This window comes from Taudactylus pleione, unplaced genomic scaffold, assembly GCF_031769625.1.
Source record: "Taudactylus pleione unplaced genomic scaffold, aTauple2 ptg000637l, whole genome shotgun sequence".
Classification (NCBI taxonomy): Eukaryota; Metazoa; Chordata; class Amphibia; order Anura; family Myobatrachidae; genus Taudactylus; species Taudactylus pleione.
In genome coordinates, this window is record NW_028285039.1 from 6,320,063 (window position 1) to 6,333,236 (window position 13,174).

Genomic DNA, 13,174 nt, shown 5'->3' on the forward strand with positions numbered 1-13,174 from the left:
CAGGTGGAAGAGGTCAAATGTACAAGTCTAATACACTAGTGTGATGTGATTCATCTTACGATTTCCCTTGAACATCCCGGCAGCTCCCTGGCAGTCATGGTCACACTATTTGGTGCGACTTGCATACGATTAATATGGGCTGCACATCTAATCATATGATACGATTTAAGAGCAGCGGGAGCGCGCATCGATTCGTATCCTACCTAAATACTACACGATTTCCACACAATTCATCGCACAGCGCGTCTAAACTCATGCGTTCTGCCCGAAATCATGCTAGTGTATGGCCAGCATAAGCCACTCACTAGAACAGTTTTGTCACTCTCGTTTAAAATGTCATTTCATGGATAAAAAAAAAAAATTATTTACCAAGCATACCATAGGCGCTAGCCATTTAAATGTCACTTACTCGATCGGTATTAATCATGAATAAATAAAGCATCTGCATGCCAATAGTGATGTGCTGTTGTACATAAATTTAGGCAGCATATCAAATTAGCACACTAGCAGAAAAAAAATCTTTACTGGTAACTAACCTGCTACAATCTGTTAACGATGACTCAATCTCTGAAACCGTTATGTCTGGCAGAATTGGAGAGTCTCTTTCTGTGTGGATTTTACAACATTCAGTGCCTGCATGGTCTAGTGATCTAGTTTGGTCATCTAAATGCTCCTTTACATCAAGATTAATGGTTTTTGGGGATGATGGACATGATGAGGTGCAGTCATTGGCAAAGTCAGAGTCCCATTCAGCTGACAACTTTTCAGACCATGAACTGACTAGTTTTCGAAGTCCATTAACATGCTCCATTACATTGTCTGGTTCTGAAAATACATCATCATCATTAGGGGGTCCAAGCTTATGAAAATTTGGCACATTATCATAGATGCTTAATCGATTATCTACAAATGAAAGAGGACTTGGAGGTGATCCACTTTCTTTGGAGCCACTAGATCTCATCCTGTTCCGATTACAGCCATGAAAACTTCCAGTTCTCCAATTTACAGAGGTGTTGTCTATAGGTGATATCGTGTTTGTAAGTGCTTTAGGAAACGTCCCAGGTTTGTGGCCTTGTGGTATCTGGAACACCTGATCTTCATTCAAATGTCTTCCATTTCTTAAGTTTTGTTCAGATACATCACTCCACAAGGAGAGTTTAGTGGGGTCAAAGTCCACTGCATACATTCCTCCTCTCTTTAAATGGCTCCTAACTCTAATAACTGGGCTTGGAGTACTCACAGTGCTGCTGTTCTCAGATGGACTACTACTGCTGCATGTTTGAGAAGAGCTAGAAAAAGCCGTTTTACTTTGAGTATCCGCTTGATCTGAAATGTTAACACAGTTGAGATTGCGCAATCTGTCATCATCAAAGCCATCTAGCAGAACTGGACCACTGATAACAAGTCTATCTTTTGGATGTGGACTCCTCTTTAAAGTGGAACTTCTCAGCCATAGCTTTTCCATTTTTCTAAGCAAACTACCTTTCTTACTATGTGGCGTTTCTATCAACTTTTCCTCGCTAATTATGTTTAGTTTGTCACCGGGAGAGTGGGAACCACTGAAAGTAGAGTCTGGAGATGCGAGTTTCACCGAGGAGCACCTTGATGAGCTTCTACTAGTATCCAGTTCCTCATAAGTTTTGGGGAAGCAGTCGATTTCGCCACTGCTAGAGCTGTGTAGTGAATAAGCATCATGTATTTCTCCCTGGCATACAGAATCCACTTTTGGACCCTTTGTCACTGGTACACATATTCTAGAAGCTTCCTCATGTGAAGAACAATAAAAATCTTCCAGTCGGGACCAGCGTTGGCTTTGTCTCTTATAAAACCAAATGTTGCTGATGGCACATGGTTCATCTTCTTCCGACTCCTCACTCTAAGAAAGGAAAGACATTTTCAGCTTTCAATACCGGGGATTTTCAAACATGTAACACATAACAATTTCTTAGTCTGTTTAATCCACCCAACAAATTCTGGAGGGCAGATTTTCCTATCCGTTGTTCAGGGTTATGAGAAGTGAAAGTAACTGATTTGACAGCTCAGCTGTCATGAACCATTAACTTTTCAATCAGTACAAATTAAAATAAATAAATCCAGTCCTCTGACTCCCACTACACACATACCGTATGCCTATGCAATCTCAATTTATTAGAAGTGGATTATCCTTCTAAACTGCACAGTGATCTTTTCTGTTTTAAAAAACAATTTATTAACGGAGTTCCAAACACTATTATTGTGGGTGTTACTTTAGACAGACATGGGATGTGTTTTTAAAATGCATAGGTGGCAAACAACTGATTGTGAGCCAGAAGAGAGTGTGTACAATCCCTTCATTTACCCTCTGTACTAGAAGTAGAGGAACACATTTTATTTTTAGATTTTAACATGCGCATCACCCTCTCAAAATAAAATTAAAAAAGGGGTGCATTTGAATTGGTCAACTTTGTACATTACTATATTATAGAAGTCCTATTTTGCTCATTGTCCAGCACTGTGGCACCTTATGAATCAATAATCTGTCTTCAAATTATGGTGTCTACTAACAAATTAGTCACAAAATGTAACCGCTACGTCCCTTTCAGGTTGTCACAATGTTTATTCATTCTAACATGTACATAACAACACAAAAAGCACCAAACTATTAATTTATAGCAAAACACATTTTATGCTAGAAGAGGAGAAAAAAAAAAAACATACCCTTTTGCGCTGACGACTAATTTCCACCTTCATGGTTGCGCATTTGTTCAAAGTGTTCAGACGTCTAAAAAGAAGGAGATGATATTCTTTTATAGAGAAAAAAATGTAAAGGCAGCAAACATGAGACATAACATGGTTTGTTCACAGGAAGCAAAACATGAAAGGATTATTGCACCAGGTACAAGTTTATAGGAAGGAATGCTGCCTTTGAGTTCTTAGAGAAGAAGCAAGAGTCACCCATCGAAATGTGGGTTGTGTTCCCTAAGGTGTACTTTACACTATTTCAAGGGTTACTTGGCTTTTCTCATAAGAAAGCAAAGAGATCCCTTTATATAGGCGCTAGTGATAATTAATTAATAATACTGATCATGCAGCTGGGAGGAGTTGTGTCAAAACTCCTAATCAAGTTCACAGGAACTGAAAAAAATATAGATATAATACACAGCGCAAAAGATCAATACTTATGACTCAATGAAAATATAATACTATATTTAAAACACAATAGTTTTAATGATAAATATAAATCAGACTAAGATATTAATCAATTTAAAAAACACAAATAAAAGCAGGAGTAAACAATACAATACTGAAATGATGTCAATACTATCATACATACAATATATAGACAGTAACACACATTTACTGTCTATATATTGTATGTATGATAGTATTGACATCATTTCAGTATTGTATTGTTTACTCCTGCTTTTGTGTTTTTTAAAATTGATTAATATCTTAGTCTGATTTATAGTTATCATTAAAACTATTGTGTTTTAAATATAGTATTATATTTTCATTGAGTCGTAAGTATTGATCTTTTGCGCTGTATATTATAGCTATATTTTTCTCATAAGAAAACTCATTATGTCATCATGTGACATAACATACTAAAAGAGAAAACTCACCCATGGTGTTTGTACATCAGTAAAAACAGATTGGGGCCAATTTATTATTTTATATTTCGGGGGATAACTGGAAATATTAAGTATCCCCCAGATGTATTATGAAGGGACCACAACAGTTTTCAAAGATATCTGCTGCAGCTGTCTCTACATTTCCGCCAACATCGCAACCCATATGGGGGATGTGATGCTGTCAGATTTATCAAGCTTCAGAATGCGAATCAAACTCAGTAATAGATGCGGGCAGAGGAAGGTTTTTGTGTTTTAAGCATTGTTTGAATCAGAGCTGGAGAAACCTTTTGTTCTTAAGATGGAAGACTCAAGAGCCACGCCATCAGAGACAGACGGGGTAAGTCTGGATGCAGGCAGGGACCCTGCGCTAACAGATCCTGCCATGGGAGGAAGCTACTAGTATCACTGTTCCGCCTTCCTGCTTGAATTTCCTGAGGACCCTCGGGAGGAGGGAAATAGGAAAAAAGAGATACGCCAGCTTGAAGTCCCATCTCCCTGCCAGTGCATCCACGAATGCAGCTGAGGGGGTCTCTGGTCATAGTCCCGTACCTGGGAACCTTGTGATTGTGATGTGAGGCCATGAAGTCTACGTCTGGTAAGCCCCATTTGTTTACCAGAAGTAGAAAACCCCCCGGGTGGAGAGCCCACTCTCTGGCGTGTATGTCCTGACGACTTAGGATCCCCGCTTCCCAGTTGAGGACTCCCGGGATGAAAATAGCAGAGATAGCTGGAAGATGACGTTCTGCCCAGATCAGAGCGTTTGTCACTTCCCTGGTGGCTGCCTGACTTTGTGCGCCTCCTTGATGATTGAGATAGGCACCTGTGGCCGCGTTGTCGGACTGGATCTGGACCGGCCTGCCCTGAAGCAGGTCCTGTGCCATGATAAATGCTTTGTATACTGCTCGAAGCTCCAGAATGTTTATGGGCAGATGACTTTCCTTGATTTGCCCATCTTCCCTGAAAGGTGTGACAACCTGTTGCCGCCCCCCATCTGCGAAGACTGGCGTCTGTTGTAAGGAGCACCAAATTTGGAATCCAGAATTGGCAACCCTTGTCCAGATGGTCCTTTTGTAGCCACCACAAGAGAGCCGAACCTCCGGAGTGAGAAGGATCCTCTGGGACCGCATTAGATTATACTGTCCGTACCAACGGAGAGAATCAATTGCTGCAGAGGCCTTGAGTGGAACTAAACATATTCCACCATGTCGAAGATGGATATCATTGAGCCCAAGACCTGCATCTCTGATAGAATGGATACCCTTCAATTGCGTATTCGCAATGATAGGGCCGCAATCTTGTCCTCTGGCAGAAACACCCTTTGTGTCTGAGAAACCAGAAGTGCCCCCTGGTGTACCATCCGTTGTACTGGAGACAATGAAGTTTTCTTCTAATTAATTATCCAGCCTGGCGTCTGTAAGCAGGGAAAGGTCAGCTGCAGATGGTGTTGTAGAACAGCCGGAGATTGTGCCAATATCTCAGAAGGTCGTCCAGGTATGGCAGTATTCAGATTCCTTGATGCCTGAGGTAGACCATCCTCACCGCTATTATTTTGGTGAAGACATGAGGGGCCATTGATAGACCAAAGGGCAATGCCTGAAATTGGTAATGTTGTTGCAGGGCAACAAACCGTAGAAATTGTTGGTGGGATGGCGTAATAGGCACATCCAGATACGCATCCTGAATGACCAGGGAAACAATAAAAATCCCCAGGTTCCATTTCCAAAATAATTGATTGGAGAGTCTCCATACGGAACACAGATAAACTTGTTGAGGGTTGTCAGATTTAGAATAGGGCGATGAGACCCATTTGGTTTCTGAACCAAAAAATAGATTGGAATAATAACCCTTTCCTTGTTGAACCACAGGGACTGGGATTATCACTCCTGCCTGCAGCAGGGAATATGTGGCCTCCAGTAGGGCCAAGGCCTTGATAGGCTCCGATGGGGGAGTTGTGCAAAAAAAAACTTCTAGGGTGGATGCCTCGAGAAAGTGAGAGCATATCCCTGAGAGACTACTTCTCGGACCCAGGGATCTGTTGTTGTTTAATGCCAGCAGTACGGAAACTGAAGTGGTCGGCCTCCAACCCTGGGATTACCTAGGAGGAGGCCCGCCCCATCAAGTGGAGTGTGTGTTGTCTGGCTTAGAAGCTGGATGTCTGGCCAGCCCAGACCTCTTAGCTTGCTGCTTGATGATCCTGCGAGAATTAGAAGGCCTGGAGGAAGACAACCTTTTCGCGCATCCCTGAAGATGAAAGGACCGAAAAGAAGACTGCTTAGACTTTAATCTCGCTGTTGATGGCAGACTTGCAGATTTGAAGCTGCCAGAGTAGCCACTATCTTATCTAATTCTGCTCCAAATAATATATTTCCATAATATAGTAAGGATTCCAGAGCCTTCTTTGACCCCGTATCTGCTTTCAAGGACCTTATTGAAAAGGGCTCAACGAGCCACAAACGAGGCTGTTGATGCTTTAGAAGCTAGGAGCTCAGCATCTATCGCAGCTTCTTCCAAATAGGAGGTCGATTTGCGTATGTCAGCTGTTCTCTGGAAGCATTTGGTAGAGTATCTTCCAATGCCCCTGTCCATTCTTCAACAGCCTTGGATATCCAAGCCCCCGCCATAGATGGTAGCTCCAGACAATGAAAATACTGCTTTAAGACATGTTTACATTTTTCTATATCTGTAGAATCTTTAAGAGAAAATGCTGACAGAATAGGCAACATAGCACTCCTAACTAAGTGTGTCACATGAGCATCCACAGTAGGAGGGAATTACCACTTAGTACATTCAGTAGCTGGGAAAGGATACAAAGATGCTAATCTTTTTGTAACATGGAACTGTTTATCCGGGTTACTCCATGCCTCTTCCATAAGTTCAGTGAGCTGCTTTTATTACCTTCTGGTGTCTAGGAATCGGCTCATCATCCTGTATATTTAGGATTGATTTGACCACCCTCACCAAAGAAGGGACATCCACTGTAGATAGACCCTGGAAAAGAACCCTGTGCATCATCTGAATGCACTGATGATGCGTCTGAATCTACATGCTGAGCAGACTGATAAAAAGATAATATCCGCAACAGCAGACTGCCTCTTCTATACATCCTTCCTGGATGGATGTTTATGCCCACTCAAGTCAGAGTGTGGCTCATACATAACATTCTGAAACTGCTGTGGGTATCCTATTAAAGGGGGGCAACTTGGGAGTAGTCAAACGATCCACTAGCTGCATCAGCACCTGAAACAAGGAGGACACCCAAGATGGCTACTGTACAGGCACTGGTAGACTGGACAAGTGAGGTGGTTACTTAATACAGACAGCACACAAACCATCCTGTATAAAGTCCTGAGGGGACAAGCCTGGCAAACAGGATTTACATAAAACCAACACAGGGGCCTCAACCTCCTGTTTCTCTTTAACTTTTGACATATCAATTATAAAGGTACCAATGCAATGTAATGTGTCAGCCTCCACAAACAACTAGTAAATGTGAAGTACAAAGAGAAAAACCCACCCACCTGTAAGAGGGATGAGGAGAATAAACAGTGATAGTTATAACTGACAGTCATAATAAAAGGCAGTATCAACACAGCATCTAGCAAAAAGTCACATACAATGCATATGTAATTTAGTTGCAATATTGAATCAACTACTCAAATATTGGTAAGATATAGAGCACTATATACCTGAACCAGGGGAGAGGTATAATAACCCAAAACCTCCTTAGACCAAACCACTTCAGCAGAGCACAGATAATGGGCTGTGAGCATCTCATATGCATGAGGAGGGTAGGAAGAGCGATCCAGACGCAGGAAAACCTTTGATGGATCTGCATCAGTCGGAGCTGCCAGGGGAGAGCCTACCTCCCGAAAGCTGCGTCAACTGGCTGGGTACGCTGGTCTCATGGCAGCAGAAGAGTAAGGCCCCAGTGGTCTAGTGAGGGAGCGGACGGCCTCGTGCCCTCACTGCAGCGGCTTCCTGTGCGTCTCCAGCGAATCGCCTTACCTGACATCCCTGTGCGACCGGTTGTAGTCCGGGCCCTGGCATCGCCGTTAGCAAGCTCTGCCGTGACCTGCCAAAATTACCAGAGACGTTGCTGGTGTTGCGGCCCAGGGAAGGTAGACAGAGTCGCAGTGCAGGCATTTTATTACGCTCAGTACTGCTAACTCTATAACATAAATAAAATAAAACTTAAAATTAAAGCTTGGGACTGCCTAAGCAGTCCCCCTGTTGAAAAGGTGCGTCTGAATCCTGCCGCACCAAACTCAAAACTGAATGCCTGGGGCCAGTGGCGGGGTATATGTGTAGAAGGACCTGGGGCATCCTGGGAGCTGAAAGCTTAATTGTTTGGTGCCTGGATCACTCCAACCACATTATCCCCATGGTATCCCTGTGGATCCCTATGGACCCTGAAGAAGAAATCATGATTATGTATAATATGTAACAATTTCCATAAATCTTGATGAAACATTACCATATATCTGTAACAATGAATGCTAATTACAACAAACAAATACACCAGATTGTTAATCTAAATAGATTTTCATCAATAGGATAAGCACTGCTAAATAACCTTTGAACTTTAAATCTACAAAAACACATGACTTATTAAGTCCAACTTAGAAAATTCATAAATATTTAGAAGTCTCACGAGTCAATACTGATTGAACTATAGGGAAAATGGTTTTGAAATCTGCACTACTAATTGGAGCAGTCTTTTGGTGGAAAGCAAGAGAAAGAGAAGACGGTATGAAATAAGGGTCCACGTTATTGATACAAGTAAAGTAAGTCTTTCTGCATTAGATTGGTGGTCCGAGTCCTTGCAGTTAATAACGTGGACCAGATGGTCTGGCCTCAGGTGCTGAATTTGTCGAGCAGTGAGGATCACTGACAGGAACAGGTGCAGATATTAACCATAAGGGTTTGGCTGGGATAGCATGAAGGCTGCTGCAGCTATATACATATTAATGTGCTCCAGACTCTGAGCAGTTCAATTGTAAGGGCACTAAATCACTGTAGTAAAGTGTAGAAAGACCTACTCCTGGAACCGTGAGGAGTTGGGCAGTAAAAACTCAATACCTGCTATGGAAATTTTGCAGTCTGAATAGGTACAATATGTACATATGTCCGCTAGATTGTAAGCTCCTAGAAGCAGGGTCCTCCTCTCTACTGTCTCGCAGCCTTCTTCTCAAGCACTTCAATGACAGCCTTCACCTTCCTATCTGTATTGTGTATGGAGAATTGTGTTGCTAATTGTTACTTGTGCTCGGTTTACATTTTGGTTACTCTATTGTAATGTCATTTTCTGTGCACCCGGTACTGTATGTATGGCGATGTAGACCACTTGTGGTGCCCTAAAAATAAAACGTAATAATAATAATAATAATAAATAATAATAATGTCACAGTTGGATCTCGAGTCTAAAGCTGAGTACACACTATAAGCTATATCGTACAATATATCGCTCCGAAAGAAATGGAATAATATATTGTACCATCGTATACTGGTTAGTGTAGTGTGTACGACGCACACGATATATCACTACATCATGTTGTTTTCGTCACTGGGTAAACACATTGTATAGTGTGTAGCCAGCTTAACAGTCCACGGTGTCCTGTGCCATGGTAAGTTCACTGTTGGACACCAGGGTCTACTAGATATATTGATACAATCAAAGTATTTAACACATTTCATCGCTATAGGTGATTATTCAAAGAGAAATTGTAAAACAAGCCTATATTGGGCAGAGATTGGTTAATGTTCATTAATTAATTAACCAATCAAGCAGCTGTATACATAATAATGGCTGATTCTTTTTTGTTTGAATCCAAAAGGATATATAAAACATAATTAAATGTAACATAAAATACTTGTTCATATGATGGAAAAATTGGGCTCCTAAGCAGAGCAGTATAAATAGATCATAATGTATAAATGGACCTAAAGTTCACAATCAGAAATTAGGAGGGTTATAACGCAAAAATTGTTCTGATGATTAAGGCACAATGAGGAGGTGAAATCCTGGCGATTTCCAGATTTGACAGACTGGGTCCTGATTATTTTTTCCCACCATGGGTTTACTACTATGAAAAACATTTGAGAAAGAAACAAAAGACCAAGTCAACCTACCTAAAAAGTGATTCCATCGCATCTCGATCAAGGAATTCATGATCATGCTTTACAATTTCTATGTCTAATGGGAACTGCAAATCTAAAACATATTAACAATAATAAAATGGTCAGTGGACAACATTATGAAACGCAGATGAGTGGATCATGCAAGTTATTGACACATTTTAATGATGATCTGCAAGTGACACTGCTTTAGGGATGTAGTCGGCATCCCAATGCCGAAATCCCGACAGGTTGGGATCCCAGGACCTGTATCCCGACCGTCGGCATGCCAAAGGTAAGTATAGGGGTGTTAGGGGGAGGGCAGCGTTAGCTAGGGACATTAGTGTTAGGCACTAGGCGGAGGGTGGGTGAGGATTAGGGTGCAGGGAGGGAGAGGTTGGGTTTACTCACTAGGGGGGGGGGGGGGGAGTTAGGTGTAGCCACTGGGGAGGGGGTTTTAGGTTTAGGGCGTGGGGAGGGGGAGGTTAGGTTTAGGCACTAGAGGGGGAGGTTAGGGTTAGGCACCAGGGAGGGTGGGTTAGAAAAGTACTTACCATAGCGTCCTATGGGTGTCAGTATTCAGGCTGTCGGGATGCCGCTGTCGGTATTACGACCAGCGGCATCCCGACAGCCGGGATATCATAACCAACCCTTGCTTTACTATGCTACACAAAGTTTAGTGATCTTATGAGAAAATACCTTGCCACTTTTTAATAAATGCAAACAAATAAAACATAAAAATTAATGCCCAAATGAGACACCAGACATTGGCCACAACACATTTTATTTATATAATATATATATATATCTATCACACACACACACATATAACATACATATCTCCCCATCCCATTCCATTTTAAAACACACATTATTGAAATTCTGAATATCATATTAGGCAGACGAAAATAAATGTTTTATATATTCCAAGAATCGCTAATGTCTGCATTTTGCTGATTGACAAAATTAAAAACCCACACATACAACAAAGCAAAGTTTTTGAAAATAATGACTCCGGATGACAAGATGAGAAGTGCTAAGAGCCTAATCTTAACATCTGGGCAGTTGAGCTATACAATTACCTTCATACAACTGCGCATACTGTGGGAATCCTGCAGCTCGCAGCCAGTCACAGGCCTCCTTGGCTTCAATTTCTAGTGGGGGGAAAATAATAATGTTACATGATAAACAAAAACATTCAAGGTTAAATTCAGCCGTAAGTAGAATGCATGAGTGCTATTATAGAATTATAGAATATTAATCCAACTATAATAAGTGAGAGAAATTATGACAGTGTACATGTGAGTATGTACGCACATATAATATGAATTCTGCTAGACTGTTGCAGTTAAAGTCAGCAAAAATAAGCAAACATACACCAAGGAGAAAATGAAGTGGCGTGTTTGATGGGGGCTTGAAATCCCTGAAAATTGCATATTGAAGCTCCAAATCATTGTATTCAGCAGTTTTGATGGCATCTGGCCAATCAGAAGTAGAGTAATCACAATACACTTATGAGGGCATATTTATTGAAGAAGGAGGCATATAACAATGACCATTCTCTTATGGGGGAAATACTATTTTATTAATATATTAGTAGAGAAATAATGGTTTAATATGGTTAAGAGTATATTAATTATATTAAAAGGAGTAATATTGATAGTTAATTGGTATTCAAAAATATTTTTGTAAAGGGGCAAAATGTATTATTTCATGGCTATATAAATAGTTTGAGCTACAGCATTTCGCCTGTAAACAAAGTAATTTTTTTTGGCCTGTTTTAAGCCAGTCTCTAAATCTATGGTTTCTACACTTGTATGGTTCTTAAGGTAATTGGCCTTCCTGGCCTTTGCCTGAAGTCCCAATCCAAGCCACAACTGGCAATCCACAGCTCCTTCCTACTATGAAAAAGCTTAACTAAATTATGTGATACTTATAGATTTTTGGCTTCTGAACACAAAAATGACTCCAGATTTTGCATATCACATCACGTTTTTCTGCAAAAGTGTATTTATGAGTTTTTTCATATTCTTTGAAGTAATAAATGTATTCTGCCTACATTTATTACAAAAAATTGTCTTAAATTATTATTATTATCATTATTATTATTATCGTTTATTTATATGGCGCCACAAGTGTTCCGCAGCGCCTTACAAAGTACATAAACAAATAGATTGATTTACAGTGACTTACAGTACAGTACAATACAATACATTACAGAACATGGATAATATACATTGCTACATTCACGACCATAACACCCAGATAAGCAACAATGCAAAGCAATCAAGTGTAGGTGCCCTGGTAGAGAGTAAGAAGTAGATGAAGGTATAGTAACGAGATGCACAAGAGGATAGAGGGCCCTACTCATAGGAGCTTACATTCTAAGGGGGAGGGACAGACAAACAGGGGTGAAACAGATGGGGTAGGCAGGGAGGAAGGAGTATGTAGCAGCAAGTTAAGATGAGAGCTGGAAGGCTTTGATGAAATAGTGGGTCTTGAGAGCCCGTTTGAAGGATTGTAGAGAGGTGGAGAGTCTGATGGGAAGTGGAAGAGAGTTCCAAAAGGTGGGGAGCAGCGCGGGCAAAATTTTGGAGGCGGGAGTGGGAGGAAGTAATCAATTGGCATGAGAGGCGGCGTGCATTTGTTGAACGAAGAGGGCGGACAGGAGAGTGAAGGGAGATGAGATCAGAGATGTAAATGGGAGAGGAATGGCTGAGGGCTTTGTAAGTGAGTGTGAGAACCTTAAATTGGGTTCTAAAGGGGAAGGGGAGCCAGTGGAGGGCTTGTAGGAGAGGGGAGGCAGATGCAGAGCGTTTTGAGAGGAAGATGAGCCGAGCAGCAGCACTGAGGACAGACTGGAGAGGGGAGAGAAGGGATTTGGGGAGGCCAGATAGAAGAAGGTTACAGTGGTCCAATCTGGAGATTACCAATGAGTGTATGAGGGTTTTTGTGGCATCCTGTGTGAGAAAGGGTCTAATCTTGGAAATATTTTTAAGATGAAAGCGACAGGACTGTGAGAGATTCTGGATATGTGGTTTGAAGGATAGGGAGGAGTCCAGGATAACTCCAAGACAGCGCACTTTGGGGCTAGAGGAGATAGTTGTGCCATCAATTGATAAAGAAATGGTGGGAAGTGTGGTTATATAGGGGGGAGGGAAGAAGATTAGCTCAGTCTTAGACATATTAAGTTTAAGAAATCGCTGGGACATCCAGGAAGAAATGGCAGAGAGACAGTTGGAGACACGAGTGAGGAGAGAGGGAGAGAGGTCAGGGGAGGAAAGGTAGATCTGAGTATCATCAGCATAGAGATGATATTGGAGGTCAAAAGAGCTGATGAGTTCACCTAGTGAGGATGTATAGAGTGAGAAAAGGAGAGGTCTAAGAACAGAACCTTGGGGAACACCCACTGCAAGAGGCTGTGGGGGAGAAGAGGAGTCATGAGAGGA

The 13,174-nt window shown here is 41.5% G+C and overlaps 1 protein-coding gene across 2 annotated transcripts in view; it reads right to left on the reverse strand.

Annotated features, from left to right (window-relative positions):
* The window catches only part of LOC148479114 (rho GTPase-activating protein 7-like), a 262,669-nt gene that overhangs the window by 109,206 nt on the left and 140,289 nt on the right, over positions 1-13,174 (reverse strand). For both annotated transcript variants that reach the window (XM_088454946.1, XM_088454945.1), the window contains exons 2-5: positions 10,808-10,879; positions 9,741-9,822; positions 2,698-2,761; positions 537-1,876 (exon numbers count right to left, since the gene is read on the reverse strand). In XM_088454946.1, the coding sequence (XP_088311072.1) occupies positions 537-1,876; positions 2,698-2,761; positions 9,741-9,822; positions 10,808-10,879 (1,558 nt within the window). The remainder of the gene's footprint in view (positions 1-536; positions 1,877-2,697; positions 2,762-9,740; positions 9,823-10,807; positions 10,880-13,174) is intronic.